The 19,141-nt window shown below is 32.6% G+C and overlaps 1 protein-coding gene across 2 annotated transcripts in view; it reads left to right on the top strand.

The window, feature by feature from the left end:
• Nucleotides 1-19,141, top strand: part of LOC118195031 (prostaglandin reductase 3-like) — a 58,040-nt gene that overhangs the window by 7,741 nt on the left and 31,158 nt on the right. For both annotated transcript variants that reach the window (XM_035366264.2, XM_035366263.2), the window contains exons 4-7: nt 35-139; nt 9,200-9,298; nt 13,776-13,844; nt 15,416-15,490. In XM_035366264.2, the coding sequence (XP_035222155.1) occupies nt 35-139; nt 9,200-9,298; nt 13,776-13,844; nt 15,416-15,490 (348 nt within the window). The remainder of the gene's footprint in view (nt 1-34; nt 140-9,199; nt 9,299-13,775; nt 13,845-15,415; nt 15,491-19,141) is intronic.

Raw genomic sequence — 19,141 nt, 5'->3', positions numbered from 1 at the left:
TTGCATAATCTAATTTTGCTTTGCATTTATGTAGGCCGTCGGAGAAGTGGTCGCGGTTGGAGATGACGTGAAAAATTTCACATTGGGGCAAAATGTTGCATATATGAGTTCCAAGCTTGGTGCTTATTCTGAGTATTGCGTAAGTTAACCTTCATTAAGAAATAACAAACTGTTAATACAATTTATAAACTTATATTAATCACATTAATCTTGTTTGGAATGGTTTAGTTTCAGTTCCTGACCATTTTCGCCATTAAAAAGGAATATGAATTCGCGATATAGTGTATCTGTCACCGTAAAACAAATGAAATTATATACAACATGTTTTTTGTTAGTCATTCTTTGACATGGATTTCACTTAAAAAAGTAATTTTTTGGTTCGACATTCATACCGCCGGCCATTTGTCCAAATGACTAAATTCGCAAATTCTGCTACTTCTCTAGTTCCATTCCCGGCAGTTGAAGGTGTTGGTTGCCTTGAGGTTTCCATGGCTTCCTTTGTGTGTTACGCAAATATAGAACAGTTTCTCTCAGACGGTCGAAAAACCACCAGATTTCAAACAAAGCTATCAGATCTCTACACAGAAAAGCTATTGTGATTCCTTTTAACTTATTCAAAAGTTTCCCAAGTGAAAGACATAATTCAGCTAATTGGTAAAGGCTAAATAATTACCAATCAATTTAGTTTTTTATCATCCGAAAGTTGTTTGAGAAAATTATTCTGCGTCAAGTTTATTCATTCTCGAGACATTATATCTCCAGTATAGTTTGGATTTCGAACAGGACATTCAACCAATCATCATGGCTTAAAAGTTGCTGAGATTATTCGCCAGGGATTAAATAACAAAAATACATTGTTGATCTGTGCTTTAGATTTGGAATAGATTTCAGTAAGATTTGGCACACTAGTCTTATTCAAACGTTTATTGATTACCAATAATGCTTTAATCCACATAATTGTGAGTTATGCTGTTGTAAGTTAAAAGAATTTCTCAGTTTTCGGATGTTAAAATAATTCAATCTGGAGCACCTGAACGGATCCCTGCTCTCGTCAGTGCTGTATAAACTTTCGTAAATGTATTCCTTTTTCAACATTTTAGTAGAGGATGAAATAGAAATCTTAACCATATCATTAAATCCAAGAACAGCTTTTACTATTATTAAAAAAAAAGGACAAGATGATATTGAAAGTGTAATAAATGGGATTTCAAGACTAACCCGAAGAAATATTTCTCTCTATATTTAGAAACCATAAAGTTCATCTCGATATTAATACCAATCTTGAAATCTTTATGCCAGATATTAAGCATATAAATCTTGGAAAATGCCTCGAGTATCTATTGGTAACAAACTTCAGTTTCAAAAACTTATTAAGAATGTACCTAGTAAGGTAACTGGGTTGAGTCAAACTGTCTTTCTTGATAAACTTCGGAGCTGGCTTTCAATTATAAGGCAATGATATACAAAATCTTCACAAACCCATACTCAGCATGAGCCATTATTGAGCGTATGCGTCATAAAACGGGGTATCAGTATCAGTATTAGTTTAATCCTCCATAATAAATGTATCCTAAAATAATGAATGCCCCTTGGTTCATATGAAATTCAGTTATAAAAGTGTGACGTGAAACTTCTTACAACTTTTATAACTTGTGGACATGTTTATTCTTACCACCTAAAATAGCACATTCCACACTGTGAAAGATTTTTACTTCAGAGGAAATTCAAGATATCGCAAACTACAATTAGCTTCTTATTTAGTTATTTAAAGGACAAAACACTAGTTTTTATAATCCCAAAATGTAGTTTATATGACTTTTTTAGCTACCTTCAATTACATTCATCATCAGCTCAACCACGTACACTATTTTGTCACCAGCAACAGCTTTTCATTTCCTTTGCAAGATAGGTGGTCGATAATTCAGATTATCTTATTCAAAAGAAATTGTTAATGCAAAAATAAACTCATTGATTGAAGACTTATCACAAACTTATTTAACACTGCACTCAATGGGTCTGTACTCCACAGAAACATGCACATAATTTTTTTACATAGATTGTGCTTTACTCTTTAACATGGCGCAGGGGCTTGCAACGTATAACATACGAATAATTGCAAATTAAACTAAGTGATTGTAAATTATTGTAAGTAACTGTAAATTAAACAATAAAATATTTAAACAACCAATCTACTACTGATTGCAATAATGAGGTAAATGCACATCATAATATTAGAGCTACATCAATATATACAAATTAAATTATTTACAGGTGATGAATATAACTTTGAAGTGTGTCCTTTATGATAATTAGAAGCTGTTTTAATTCTGTTACTCTAATTTTTTATTTTTTTTCTTGGTATAGTCTATCAATTTTATTATGTGACCATTTGAGCAGTGGTGAATTGTCCTTCTTAATTGTAACAACGTCACCTATTTTTCATATTGTCTTTATAAAAAATCCATTCAGTGCCTTTCTTGTAGATTATTTAAACAATTGTTGTTCCATTTTGTCAATGCACTCTAAAAATTCTTGTGGTATTTTGCACTTCTCTTTAACAGATTTTCATTTATATTGGTAAGATCAACTTAAATTAATGCATGAAGAGGTCTGCATTAATAAAAAATCAGCAGGCTTCGAAGCTTCTTTCAACCATATCAGGAGTTATTAGTAAAAGAAGAAGGAACTTAGCATTCCCTCAGTTTGAAAAATTTATGCAGGTAAATTCTTCATGCGTTAATTTTAAATTACTAACAACTTTTTTCGGGTAATATTTAAAAGACTTAATACCTGCCTCTCAAAGACGCCTAAAGTGAGGATCCCTTGGAGATAGAAAACTCCAGGCTATTTCTTCAGATGCTAAATAACCCACAATAACATTATCTGGTTTATATTCTAAATTGTGTAATTTTTTAACTTCACTGCTAGAGCCAACAAAACTTTTGGCATTATCAGTGAATAACTTAGCAGGTTTTTTTACCTCGTCTCGAGATGAATTTTTTTCATGTTTCAATAAAGGAAGAAGTTGACAAATCAGCAATACTCTCCATATCGTGTTTAAATTTAGATTATTTTTTAATATGCTTTATTAATTAACAATAAAAATATAGAAAATGTTGATAAATACCAAAACTTGAGTAAAAGTAGTTTCTTTATATTCATAAACTGAAACTAAATACTTAACAGGTAAATAAGAGCTGGGTTCATCCCCCCCCCGGAACTGTAAAATTTCCCTCTTAGGAAAGGATTTCTCCTTAAGTTGCTTAAGTCCTCTGCTCTAGATGAATGATTTTAGAGCCAAAGCAAATCCATGTAAACGCATAAATGTTCTGAAAAACATCCTTTCACTGATTTCTATATTTGATAGAGTAAAGTCCATTCCCCAGATACATTAAAAGGGAAATTTAGAGTATTTTGTTCCTTGAATAAAACACCCATGATTTGATTTAACGTTACTGGTTTCACCTTGAAACATATTAAACAATTACGTACTCTTTTTTACATAGGCATCTACCATTCATGATCAAAATTTTTGTTTTGCGATATAACAAGTATTGAGGACCTGCATGTTGGTATTTACGATGGTAATAATAATTGACTATTAACTACATTCACTACTACTACATGTAATAAACCATTAAATATACTAACTAAATAATTTATGTTAAAAAAGTAGAATAATAAGAAATATATTCTTATAAGTTAGATTACTATTTCTTAACCTGCCTTCTAGTAATCAACGTTATCAATAAAGGGGTTAAGATTCTTAACAAAACTATCTTTTGGAACCATATTTGATTATTAAGACCATGTATCTTACTTATAAAATCCTCACCTTACACTAGCCTTAATATTTTTCTTCAGCTAACTCAATTTCTTCCGTCTCTAATGGGTCTGTAGGGTTTCCCTTATTTTGCATAACAAATTTTATTCTAAGTTTGATTCCTTTCCTGAATTCCTTAACTTTCCCTAGCATTTTCTTGACAGGATGCAAGTTAATTGACGTGAGTATTTAACGGGTGAATCTCTGAGTTATTCAGAGCGTGTTTTCGCTAGCCAGCACACGTTTCGTTGCTATCTCGCTGTTAAGCTTGTACGCCTCTTGGCCATTTCGGATTATCGTCACGCCTGTTAGGTTTTTGTTGAGTCAACTTGTTAGACGTAACTTAATGAACTAATGCAGCACTATTCTATTTTAGATTTGAATTGATTTTTTTTCTACGTTTAAGTTCCACAGCAAGTTGTCGGTGTTATTGTAAAGCACGAAGTCCGTGCCTTTCTGTTCAGATTTGAATTAATAAAGGATTACCTTTCACCCTTCTTCTGTGCTGGTAATTCATTCACGTTTGTGTGAGAATTCGCCAGGTTCATTGTAGGAACAGAAGAGAAAGATCTTACATACCTTCTTTGGTACATGTTTAGAATTTCTATACAACCTAAGACGATAACTTACAATACAAATTAACGAAAACTACTTCTTGCTGCAGTTAAATAAATAAATCATTAACAATGTTATTCTCATTTAGAGTTAAACATGGTACATATTCATTATAAACACAGTTTTTAAGTACATAAGTGTCCCTTTGAGTTACTGCTTCAGGTACACCCTTTTTTCTACTACGGTATACCCTTTTTCATTATGAAGTGAGGTCCTTTCCAAACCAGTACATTTAGTTTAAATTTTTAGCACCGATACTTCTGGCTATGAGATCAAGTGAGTTTTCTTAAGAAGCAACATAATGCCATTCTTCAAATTTAGTAAGATCGGCTTCGAAATTCGATTAGCTACAAACATCTTTAGTAGATGAGGTTCTTTCTTAATCCATGACAACACAATCATAGAATGAATAGTGGTAAGTTTCATGTTCAGCGATGTACTAATTTTGCTAACAAAACTGCCTCGCAGAGCTCAAAGTCTGGGCACTGTAGTCTTCTTTAGGGAGAAGACACAAGATTTACTGCATAACAACTTCACTGATGTAATGTGGCTTAACAGTAAATATATATTCCATCTGCTGCTTTTGACGCATCAGAGAAGCCACATTGAACAATATTTTGAATATACTGAACAATATTTTTGTTTATATTTTTTTCTAACTGCAGCTTCTGAGTAATATTGCACAAGCTTCAAGCAGGTGTAATCGTTTTCTTTACTCTATAGGTTTGTTTTAATTCATTATGTATTCATATTATTATTATCCATGTTTTGTAACAGTTTATGTTTCAGAGAATGGCAATATACTATGTTGTTGTTCTTTTTTAGAGAGTTAGTGTAACTTTTGTTTTCATCATTTGAGAGTATGAATAAAAGAACTATTTAATTATTGTAGAGTTTTAAATAACTAAAGAGATATAGATAGTTATTTCCGAGTAATAAATAGTTCTTGAGGTAACAAATTTGGTGAGAATTTTTGAACATTTGGCGTCCGCTGACTGGACTTTTATCTGTAAATAGAATTCTTTCGTTTATTTATAATGGATGTTTTGAAGTGCAAACGATCTCAATTTAGGAAATTGTTTACAAAAGCTTTAAATGAGTTTGAGAAGAAGGGAAATGATTTGTCTTTAGACGGAAAAATTTCGAAACTTAAATTAGTTGAGAACAAAGCGAAATCTATGATTGAAATAAAACAGACTTATAGAGAAAAATTGATTGAAATTGAAAAAGATGAAACTGTGATAAATAACGAGTTTGATGAGTCAGAATGCTATATTGATAAGTGGAGAATGGTAGAAAGCAAATTAGTTTCGCTTCTAACTGAAAAAGAAAGCGGTTTTGTTATTAATCAAAGCTTAACTCAAAATGCTACTATACGTTATCCTAAGCTTAAACTTCCGATTTTTGATGGGAATATTAAAAGCTGGTTAGAATTTTGGGGCCAGTTTAAAAAAAATCGATAATGATCTCAATTTAGATGATCATGATAAATTTGCATATTTATTGCAGTCTATGGAAAAGATTCTCTTCGAACAACAACATCATGAGACAGAGCGTAAACCATATCTGTTTCTTGGCTTTTTCAACTTCCTTCATGTGTCCCATACTCACATATTCATCCATAAAGTCTTATACATAGTTAGAATTTCAAGCTTTTAGCGTAACCGTGCCCAAAGAAAATCTTTCCATAGCTATTTGCTTTAGTTCACCTAAGCTAGCTGGGTTACTTTTCAAAGCTGGGTTTTTCCTTTTATATTTATATCTTGTATGAGACTTTTGAAAAGCCTCCTTACAAATAAGGACTTCTTTTTTTTATTTTATTATACTGAATAATATATAAGCGAAATACCACTGACTGATCACGAGATCTCCGAAACTAGACACCCGATTGACGTGAAATTTTGCATAGTTACTCATCCCACGATGTAGACGCGCACTAAGAACGGATTTTACGTAAATCCTGTCCAAAATAGATTTTTGTTATACAATAGAAGTTTCTCATACATTTGGTTTTCAAATCAAAGTACAGAATTTTCTTTTATTGTTGCCAAAACTAGATATGAAATACAATGTTGCCAATGAATGCATTTTCCTTTAAAATTATTAAATTGGTAAATAACTTGAATCTATCGGATGAATACGAACAACATTTAAATGATAACGTTAATAATAACACTTATATTTAACTGTTATCATAAGTTTCATGAAAATAAATGTTATTTTTAAGAGAAATAAATTATTGTGATGAAAAACAAAAATGTTGTTGTTATTTATAAAAATTTCTATACATAACAAATCAAGGGCAAATAATTATAAGTGATTAAAAAATTTGATAACAAAGATATTAACACTTATTTTCATGAAAATTATGATAACAGTTAAATATATATAAACTTTAGTTTATGTTGGTAATTTTTCGGGAAGTAGGCCTATTGGGGGTCCTGCTTCGTTAAATAATGGGAACGCATCCCAATACACAGTACCTCATGGTGATGGGGAAATCTGTGTATGACAGATTCACTGACTGGCACTGTAGTGTGCGCAGCGAAGCGGACGGGTATCAGCTAGTACTCAATATTTTCGATTTCTCTGAATCGTTACAATCGTTAACATAATTTCTCTGAATCTTTAGAATCGTTAACAATCCCATATATATTCTCTATTATCGTTGACACATTATCCCTAACCAAAAACCCGAATATAACGTTCTATAATATTAATTTAATTTTGTATTAGATAGATAAATTTGATTAATTTTTAATTAGTTTTAAAATCTCTCAGATATTTTCACCTCCTTATAGTAAGTCAATAGTATCTGGGGTATTAAAATCTGTATCTGATTACTAAAGGTTTATTTAATTCTGGAAAACAAGCATGAAGCTGTCTAAATGGAGTCAGATCCGTTATTCTGGGAACAACTAAAACTTCTACGTCTAATTTAAAATTACTCGATTCATTAGTAATTGTGGCATTAACTTAATCACCAACGACAATCCTTTCAAACCTGATAATGCAATATTTACTTTTTCCTTTAGCAAGTAAGTTTAATTACTAAAAAATTAGTATTAGAGCCAACGTCAAGAAGCGCTGGGATAGGAAATTTATTTCCGTTACCTCACTTAAATTAGAAACAAAAACGCTAAGCATTACAGTTTTTGAATTTGTAGGCGAAATACTTGTAGCCACAAAATATTATTCTTGAATTGCTTTATTTATTTGCTGCGGGAACGACATCTGCAACTGGAAGCGAAAGAATGCTCACTTCGGAAAAATTTACATGCACGCTCTGCACATTTTTGCCTTGTTTTTGTTTACTCGCGAAATGCAAAGCTACATGGTACCAATGCTTGCAAAGCTACACAACAGTTTCGATTTATGTGTCGATACTCGATGTTTTTCTAGACAACTGAAAGGATAATTATTAGTTTTTACATACTCAAAGCGTTCATTAGCAGATAACCCTTTGTAAATTGGACATTTATATAAGCGGTGATTTTCAATACATGAAAAAATACACTTTGAACTGTTGATGTCTGGCAGAAATACATTTTCATAATTCTTTTACAATTTCTTGAATTTTCTATCATTTGTTTGTCTCGAGATATATAATGTAAGTCAACTTCCTTAACCAGTTGAACAAGTCTAAGCTATTTGTCACTCTGTAGTACAAAAATTTGCGAAGCAACATCTTTTCCAAACGTGTTTTAGCATCTTTTTTCCTGCGTTCCAGCTCATGTTATATTATTCAAAAGAAATATTTGATGTAGAAATAAGTTTATTCATTTAGGACTATATCACAAATTTATTTAACACTGCACTCAATGGATCTGTATTCCAGAGAAAGCAAATCACCATTGCTTGGAGCCAACATGCACAAAGTATTTTTACACAAATGGTACTTGGTGCTGCACACTTTAATAGCAGGTTTAATGGAAAACCGTAATTTAACATCTCATTACCATACGAGAAAATGCAACGCAGTTACCGAATTTCTTATCAATAACTGGTTTCGCAGGTCTTAGGAAAGCTTCCACTAAAGTGTCCTTACCTTCAGGCAGATAGCCATTGCGTGCTTTTGCCATCATCGGTTAAAACAAATTCAAATCAGAAAGATCTCCATGAAAGCATCCTTATTTTTAACCGCACAGTGCGGTCCCTTTCTGTTACATAATCAGCTAATCCAGTCTAGCTTTTCGATAGTACATTTCTTGAGAGTTTAAGAGCCATATTTTGCTCGACACATCCCTTTCCTTCATACGATGTTTATTTAAATTCAATTTTCACAATTTTTGAGTCTTCTAATGCTTTGAAAATGTTGTAACACATGCGAAGCTTATGAATTTTTTAATTACTCTAAGAAACTTAATAAAACAGTTATTTATTATTTTTAACATTTATTTAGATTTACATTCACGGTACGCATGTAAAAAGTCTTTTGCCCTTGCCCATGCAGTTGCCCAAACAACTAGCGTATTTTTTTAGAATGGTACCAGTTATGAAATATCTACATTCAACAGTTTTATCTGGCGGCCACCAGGCAGCTACATTTGCTGTAAAAAAAAATAGAATGCATGCATTATTGTCAAATATTTGTTTAACTCGAATGAATACAAAACAGTTTTTCTTAAATAACCATTATAATCTAATAATCTAAGATATTTTTTATATATTTTCATTTTCTAGAAATTGAAAGTTAAGTTTATTTTAATAAAATTGAAAAAACAACCGATAATAAGTTTTACTATATTTTTTCCATTTCAGTGCCTTGAAACAAAGGCTGCATTTCCCGTACCAGAAGCGAAACCTGATTATCTCGTCCTTTTAGCAAGTGGTCTTACAGCTGCTATCGGATTAGACAAAGTAAATAAATTTTATTTTCTTTTTAAGCTGCCTTCTGCTACTAATAATACTTTAAAAAATGACAAAATACTGTTTCTTCATATTTAGATTTTATAATTTTTACTAAGATATTTGTAACTTTCATTCTCTTCGTTCAGTTAAATTATGTACTACTTCTATTTTGTTTTGCTCATTGATTTGAAAATGTAATTTTCATTCTATTTTCCTGTTAGCCATTCTAAATATAAAATATACATTTTCTACCATTAGGTTGCCTTTTCTTTCTTATCAGTCAAAAATTACACTTCAGTAACTACAAGTATAATTTATAATTTTAGTATAAAATTATTCATTTGTCATTAAACTGTATATGCGTAATTGCTATGTCATTTAACATTTTTCATTAAATTGATAACTTAAAATGAAGATTCCAAATTAAATTACAGATAATAGATTATTTATTATATTTTTCAAGTATAATTACTTGGTCACACGTAATTGAATATCAGTTAACACCGATTAATGTGACCACGGTTAAAGTTATCATTCGGATACTGTTATGGAATTGCCGAAATCTCGCCCGTTTGTATATGAAAACATTAAAAATACATCGCTTATTGTGATCAAAAGTTCGGTTATCATGCTCAAAATATTATAGAATAAATCTTTTAAATTGAAACACCATACATTTATAAAGGGTGACACAGAACAACAAGAATTTTTTTTAATGCGAAGTGGCAGCCATGAACAGGTGGCAGTACTGCGGGACAGTGATTTTGAGCAAGTAAACACTCTGCAATTTTAGAAACTATGGATCAAAATTGGAATTGCTATTTTGAAAAGCATTTTTTTCATCGTTTAACATTACCATTCGGTTAATATTATCAAAATAGCCGTGGATAAATGAGCTCACATTAAACAGCGCCTACTATAAACAAGGCCCTAGAATTATCATTTTTAGTCAGTAGTAAATTCAAGCTTTAAACATGTTGATCAAAACTTTAAAACATATTAATACAAAGACTAATTATAAATGAAAGCGAAAGAGAACATCTACTTCAAAGAACAATGCGGTTTACCAAATTTTATTCCTGTACGTATAAGTCGCACGTCGCATATCGGTACAGGTCAGTTCGACGCCAACGTTTCGACGCGTGGTCAATTCGACACGAGGTCGTTTCGACGCGGGGTCAGTTCGACGCCATACTTTTCTGCTTTTGTTTGACGCCATACTTTTCGTATTTTTATTTATTTTTAGAATAAATTTGCATCATCATTCAAATAAATTTGGTGTCATCATCATTTGGTGTTTCACACCCCACATTATGGGAATTCATAGATGGTGTCAGGCGTGTTCAAAAATCAATTGATCAATGTTATGAGCAATTTTTACGTGGAGATGAACCGCCGCACAAGCGGAATAGGTATCTGCGAGCTGATATGAGAATGAAAGTAATAGTTCGAGATTTTGAAAATCGAGAAATAATGGAATACCTGAAAGGTGTAGCGCATAATTTTGCAATGGATTAGTATAATAATAGTTCTGTGATGTAATTTTATTTATCTCTAATCTTATTTTAGTGTGTAATCTTATTTATCTGTAATTATATTTGTCTGCAATATAATATAACTACTTTGTAACCATATGTTTATTTTCCATTTGTGTATTTTTGATGCTGTTTTGTGAAATAAATAAATAAAAAAAAAACCCTCCCTTATATCCCGGGGCCTTGACGTTGGCGAGGGGGCTTCTCACTAATCTGGGAGACAAACAAAAATCTTTCAAAAATCTTTAGAACACTTTCACACATATACACACATATATTTATTTCAAATAGGCATGCAAACAATCGCTAATTCAATAAATAAAAATCAGTCATATTACTTATTTATATTACTTTATATTTATTCTAAAATAAATAAAAATACGAAAAAATATGGCGTCGAACTGTCCCTGCGTCGAAACGTACGGCGTCGAACTGCCCCGGCGTCGAAACGTTGGCGTCGAACCGTTGGTGTCGAACCGTTGGCATCAAAACGACCTGCTTCGTCGCATATGGCTATCATTTAGGGCTATATTTTTGCAGAATCTTGATCAGATGATACTGACATTGATTGATTGAGGTAAATATTACTAAAAATAAATAAATAAGTAAAATAAATAAGTAAAAAAATTTTGAAAGCTTTCATATTTTACATTACGCCCAAAGGGGCGCTCTTTTTTTAACGTTTTGTGTGTTTATCTTTGTTTATTAAATATCATGTTCTTCGCACTTAAAACATAAAATTCAGTTCAAAATCAATATCGCAAAACAAAAATGAGTATATCTTTAGAATTTCCGATACAGAGTCTCGGGTGCTGGAGATAATTTAATTATTTTTTTTTAATACAATGTTGCCATTGTTCGCTTTGAAATCGCTGAGTTTCTTAATCAAAAATTCTTTAATGTCTGATAAAATGTGAAATAGATAATAAAACAAATTCCAAATTAGGGCTTTCAGATGCCCATATTCACTGGAGGATTACGTTATTCAAAACTTGATGCTCCGTTGTTTTATCCCAATGCGAGAAACATATATACATTTATGTAGATTATTCATTATTTAATTTCTTAAAATATAACACAGGGCTGTAATATTTGGTGGCAACAGTTAGAAAATTGAATCTACGCAGAAAGTGAATCGCCTCAAAATGCCGAAACGAAATCAAAGCCCTTCTAGGCTGACGCCCTTTAGGCTAATAAGTAAAGCAAATATAAGTAGAGATAAGCATGTAAGTTCACGTAAGTGTAAACATGTTCTTTTTGATAATTTAGATAGTAATTATTATTTAAATCTTTACCACCATTTCTCTATTCCTTTACCCTTTCAGAATGCAAATTACTTCGAGATTATTTAGTCGAAATTTTTGGATTGTAACGCAGAGCGTATTTCTGCCTCTCGAGGCCACGTTACTGCTAGCTCAGATAAGATAGCATGTTTCGGCTCTGCAGTGTAGTTGCCGCCATTTTAAAGTGTTACGTCAGTGAGAAGTTTTGAGCTAACTTCGCGTTAAACCAATTGTCTTCGACTGCTAGTTTTAGTTTTAAATTACATTTAATTGTTACTTTTAAGTTATCACGCCACCAGTAGTTGGCTGACTTTGTTAAGTACGAGACGTGTATTTTACGGTTCAAAGTTCTGATTTAACAAAAAAGGTTATTTTCTAACCTTCTCAATTCTTTATTGTTATCTTCAAACGAATGATAATTCGTTCCAAGTCTGTTAGAAGTTTAGATACTAGTTTAAAGCACCAAACTCTATAAATAATTCCTGATACTTAAAGGAGGAAGGTCTTTATAATTGTTCATTTCCTCATATATACATTAAACTCTCTTTAATTCGAATTAATCTAAATAGCTTTCATAGGAATAATTATTTAAATTACTGTAAATTAGAGAAAGAGAAAATTTAAAATAAATTTCAGTCATAAGTTTTGTTTCGTAAATTTAATTACTTTTCAAGGTTGTAAAACTTTACTTCCATTATAATGCTAATTTATATTTGAACTCGTATATTGAATGCTGTTAAAATTGTTTTTTATACTAAAAATAAAGATTACTATTTTTTTCCAATTCAAAATCGGGAATGAAAACGTGTTATTACTTTTATATATATATTTGTAATAATAAAATTCCATAGTGAAGAATACACTTAAAATTCTAACTCTATGTTCTTTTTATTTTTAATGGCGACGGTTTCTTATTTGAAAGTACGTGGAATTAAATCCGCAGCCCCGTAGTCAAGTTGTTTTTCCCGCCTTTTCTACACGTACAGTTATAGAATGTTCTGGAAATATTCTAAAGCGAATTGGAATGGCTGACGTCATTTCTTGGAAGCTCCGCCTTTCCAGAGGCTATAAAAGGACTCGCAAAAGGAATATCGGGGCTTTTTCTTAAATGTCACGATGCAGTAAACTTCATACAAAAAGTTATTAGTAATTCTTTTTATTTACTCCGGATATCTGATTTTGTAACTGCTATTTCTCCTGAATAATAATAAATGGATCCTGTTTTTTTAAACTTATCGTCTGATAATTTAAGCTACGACAAAAGCTGGTACATCATATATATATATATAAAACTACAAATATTTAACAGACTTGTACATTTATATATAAGTCTGTGGAACACTTGTATTTCGATCTGGATTAGAATATCCGCAAATGGGTTGCCTGCATCAGCAGTTTCGTGAAATTTTCCATGCTCAGCCTCAATATGAACCAGTTCCCCTACAAAATCTTCGACGAAGGCATCCTATTTTTTGTCATTTCATTTATTCAGAAATTACTATGAATTATCAAATATGAGAAACTTCAGCACTCGCGTATTCAGATGTGTACGTCTAATTTAGTCAAAATTATCTGTATTTTGGAAACAATTTTGAATATAAGCTATAATATAAAATGTACTATGATTTTAGTGTGACAAACAGTAAAAATGTGTTACGATTCGCACAGGCTGGCCGTATTACAGAAGAAGATACGGTTCTGATTACCGCTGCTGCTGGTGGAACAGGACACATTGCGGTGAGAATATAATTGCTAATTAAAATGCCTAAATATTATATATAAGTGAAGAATATTGAAAAAGATCGATTATATTCTTTCGTATAATAATCAAGTAATAACAATAATGACAATGCAGTCGAACCTCTCTATAATGAACTCGGCTTATTACCGACTCCCGGATATTACGGACGAACCTTTTAGTGCCGTCCAGTTTCAATAACAGTCCATTAATAACAATTAATATTATTTCATACTGCTATAGTGAACTTTTAAAGGTAAGAAAATCGGATATGACGAACTTAATGGATATTTTGGACTTAATATGTTTTGTTTTTCAAACTTTTTCCAGGAGTTTCTGCAACTTCTAATTGAAAAATATTAACCCTTAAAATCATCCATGTTTAAGATGTTACGATTCGCATTACACCATTTGTAAATGACTGTAAAGGAAAACAATTTTACGTTGCTTATCTTTTCATGTTCAACCCTCCTTTACTCTGTGTTGTAAACAAAGACTATGCGAAATAGGTGGAACACTCATTTTGGCTCTCTATATCTTTAGAACACTTCTTTCTTTATATATAACCGGCACGGTTAAAAAAAAAGAACCGGCACGGTTTTTTTTTTTTTTTTTTTTTTTTTTTTTTTTTTTTTTTTAAGAAAGCCCAAATTTCCCAAACCTGCCATGAAAAAGAGATATCTTCTTGATTTTAAAGCAAAAAGTAAATACAAAAAGTAAGTGCACTAAGTACTTTGTACCTGGGTTTATGTATTTTTTAATATATTGCCTTAATTTATTGGACGTATTTCAGGATGCACCTATGCATACTTAAACATGTCACTAAAAATATTCTAGGACGTATATATACGGGTTTGCCAGTCAAAGGTGCGTGGAGAACCATGACACAATAAACAAATCTTAGGAATCGATATGGCGTTCTTTGTACATGGTGTATGTGACCATAAAAGAGCCTAAGTAGTACCTTTAAAATCCGATTCAAATTCTTTGACGGAGTCATCAGACAGAGCTTTAGTTAAGGCTGTACAGTTGATTCGTCTTTTGCAGAAAGGAAAAAAAAAAAAAAAAAAAAAAAAAAAAAAAAAAAAAAAAAAAAAAACTGTATCCATATTTCCCCCCCCCTTTTTTTGAGTATAAATGCTATATTCTGTTCTCCGAATGAGATGTTTGCATAGGCATAAGGGGGGGAATTATAAAAGACGTAAGGGTTACAAAAGTTGTTGAATTTTTCGTTTGCAACCATATATCTTAAGTTAAAAGTAAATTCGTCAGTATTGTTTGTTATTCATTTTCATGCGAGTATAAAAACACTGTTTCAATACTTTTATGAGATAGCTTATTCTTCTTATGGAATCGAATATAGTGAATCAAACTTTCGGCCCATTGAAGTTCGTTACAGCGAGATTCGACTGTAACATAAAATGAATGAAAAAAATTATAAAGAAGTGAAATTTTAAAGAAGTGATTATGGCAAAATATATTATTAATTTTAATTAAAATCAATGACTGTAAGTTCATAATTTACATGAAACTTAATTATTAAGAAGATGCCATTTCTTTAATGTTCTAGGTTCAGTGGGCAAAAGCTGCTGGTTGTAAAGTCATTGGAACTTGTTCGACTGCCGACAAAAAAAAAGTTCTCAAAGTTAGTAGGTTTGCTTCTGCAATACTCTTTTATATTTCCCTATTTGCACTATGCAATAGCTTAAGAACTAGTAATAACTATGTAATTGCATAATCTGATTATTGAGCTTTATTGCTGATGGTAATGATTATTTGTAGAGACTTGATAATGATTGCTGATGGTAATAATTATTTGCCGAGTAAAGCTGTGCAGAAACTTTATGTTTTTTAGTCCAAAGGGGCTTTGTACCTGAAGGACTATTGTTTTCGTTTTGCGATTTTACGTCGGACTCATAAACGTCGGTTCACTTTTCAAACTGTTGCCACAAAATGTTAGAGTCCTGCATTATATTTGAAGAAATTAAATAATGAAAAATCTGCATAAATGATTGTCTATTTCTCGCATTGTGATAAAACAATGGTACATAGAGCCATCGAATTTTGAATGACGAAATCCTACTGCGAATATGGGCATCTGAAATCCCAAATTTGGAATTTGTTTTATTATAGATTTTATATTTTGTAAAACTTTAACGAATTTTTGATTTACAAACTCAATGCTTTAAAAGCGAGAAATGGCAACGTTATATAGAAAAAAAAAAAAAAAAATACTTTTATCTCCAGCTCGCGAGACTGTGTATATCGGAAATTCTAAAGATATGCTTAATTTAACATTATTTTGCGATATTGCTCTTGAACTGAATTTTATGTTTTAAGTGCAAAGAACATGATATTTAATAAATAAAGGTAACACTCAAAACGTTAAAAAAACGCCCCTTTGGACGTAATTTAAAATCTGAAACATTTCAGATTTTTTTTTTTTTTTTTTTTTGTTAGGTGGAAGATGTTTACTGTATTTACTCGCGAATTTTTCTCTCCCCTAGTTGTGCTAACTTTACCTCTCGAAAATGGACGGAGGGGGATTAGTTACTGTCAGTTACTGTTTTCAATGAGATGTTTTTTACTTACACAATAAAATTTGCTCTCAATTCTCGCCTTATATGATGCCATCGTTAGTCAAAATTTCGAGATCTTGTGCTGAAATTCCTGCAGACGAAAGTACGCGAAAAGAAAGAACTATGTGAGTAAATGTTGTATTCGTTTTCTTTTCGTTATTTATTTTTTTTTTTTGTAAAACAGTACTTTTTTTTTTTCTCATTTAGGTTGATTTCCTAATTTAAACCTTCATCAAACTTCAAAGCAATACAGACTATGTATTTAATAAAACAGTTTAAGTACAAGATAGGCCTAAAACACTTCAGATATTCCTGGGAAATTTTCAAAATTAAAATTGAATGTCAAGAAGTTCCGACAGCATAAACACTGGAAAACGTGTACGATTCTTCAACCGTCATTGACTAAAATAAAGCCGAGATCATACAGCGAAAATTAAATATGAGTGAATCTATGACTGCCACAGTGAAAAATAGACCGAAACTTGATTATATAGGATGTAACAAAACTAATGGTCACAAATGTAGAGGTGATAGAACTTAACCAAAACAAACAACTTTCACCATACAATGTGGTATCGGAAAACAAAGGGTGAGCCGTGAGAGGGCGCTTGCCTGGTGAAAATGAGGAATACAGTAAAGACGAATAATTGTAGACAAAGCATTTTTATTATTGGAAATTTCACAACAATTGTTCGAATGTGTGACCACTAGCTGCAGTGCAGGAGTTGCATCGGGGATGGGATGGAGTGAATCATGCATATTTTGAATCTTTTGAATTCACGCATACTTTGGCACTTCAGGAATATCTACAAATGCGAATCTATTCAGGCGACAAGTCCACTTGTGACTCGATGGGCATTTCTTAGAAAACGCTTTTTAGCTGTTCCCGGAGAAAAAAAATCTAAGCAGGAAAGATCGTGATATCTGGAAGGCCAAAAGACGGGCCCACCGCGGCCAATCCATCTGTTTGGAAAGGTAGAGTCCAATTAATTTCGCTGATGCTCCATAGTGCTGGAACACATAATTGTTCGAACATATGCTGGCACATTTTGCAGTAAATAAGGCCTACGTGATCTTAGATAAACTCTGCATACACATTCACGAAGAACCTTTGCTGATATCATCTCGAACGTGTAGCAGGCGGATTTACTATTGCTCACATGAGTGTTATGCATATTAAATATGCCGCCACATGAGTACCTCCATATACATCTCGCTGGCAAACAGGACAGATGCAGCAAACTGTGGATGCAGCCTGTTCTGTTGCAGAAACCAATGTTCATATGTTGTGAAAAATTCGTTTCATTCAAAGCCTGGAACCGCTGGAGATAAAGGTGTCACCTTTCTTCATGCAACACACACAATACTGTCATATGATTGACACTGACGAGCTGTCAATTGCTTGCTTCATTCGGACTGGTTGTTATTGTTCTCGAACATTTTAGTCGACCTGTGTCCTTTCTTTAGCACTCAACGATCCCATCTGTAAGAGATCCTATGCAGGCATTGAAATATTCTTGCATCGGACAGCGCCCTGTTTGAAAATCACTCCTGGTAAAGTCTTACGCTTGTAACGTCTTAAGCTATTTTATTGACCATCACGAAGTTCTCAGAAAAAGAATGACCACCTCGAAAGTTCCCACGGACAGAGTATTTCTTAGCGAATTCTCGGAAAGAGGAAGTGACCAGCAGTCACAAAACAATCTCAGCTTTTTTGTTCCTCTTATAGTTGTTCGAAAGGAGACATTGTTCAGTTCCCTTTCATCAGTTTATAGGTTCAGTGTCTCAGACTACCCGGTTTGAGACCCCCAGTTGGAATCGAAAAGTTCCCACGGACTTTCTCCCAGGCTGTCTTCATCATATCCAGTTTTTAATCAAAGTGCTCTCGCCAATCAAGAGGCGCTTCTAAAAATTACGGACAAATAAGGATCCTGGAAGTTTTTCCGACACGCCCAGGACAACTTGAACAAAATCATGGAACGCAGTTCCAGAGAGAGGAAAAAATGAGAGTTAGTTGTAGTAAGTAGAGAGAGAAACCTTCTCTCGGATTTTCTAGCTCGACCACGAGCAAATTTTTGCTTCGCTCTGCCTAGAGCGATACTAATATCTCTGCAAGAGATTTACAGCGAGGTAGCCTGGTTCGCCGCTACCTTGCAAAGAGCATCCTGCTCGTACACAGCTCAGTCCGGCAACCACCGGCTTAGAGATTTGATTTATTCAAGACAGCCTCATCTTGAGCCTATCGTCATCTTGAACTACTTCCAAACAAGACCTTTCATCTAAACAGGAACTTATTCACCCTACTGTGAGAACAATATTTTATAAGTTTATTTATTTTTATTTTTATTTATTTATTTTTTTTTTTTTTTTTGCGTATAGCCTATAAAGTACCCAAATAAAATCAGTCACGCTACCTCTTGTCTTTCGAATTCGTCACAACTATAGAGGGTATGTGTAAAAATGGTGGCTGCGGTGGGATTCGAACCCACGCCTCCGAAGAGACTGGTGGAAGAAGTAATTGAGATTTCTCCGTTTCCCGCGCAGTGTCAGCTACAACAAAGACTATGTGGAAAACTGTGTTCAAAAAGTGCCTGCAAAACGACAGAAGAAAATTTTCTCTTATGTGGACAATAGCAAGTTTCAGGCATCTTATCTCTGAATACGCGTTTGCGGAAAGATGTACCTCCAAATGTGACACCTACTATGAAGTGATTTGC

Source organism: Stegodyphus dumicola, chromosome 1 (assembly GCF_044657685.1).
Source record: "Stegodyphus dumicola isolate Sdum_Otavi_A_Nest chromosome 1, ASM4465768v1".
Lineage (NCBI taxonomy): Eukaryota > Metazoa > Arthropoda > Arachnida > Araneae > Eresidae > Stegodyphus > Stegodyphus dumicola.
The sequence above is the reverse complement of the archived record's forward strand: the minus strand, read 5'-3'. Positions and strand labels throughout refer to the sequence as shown.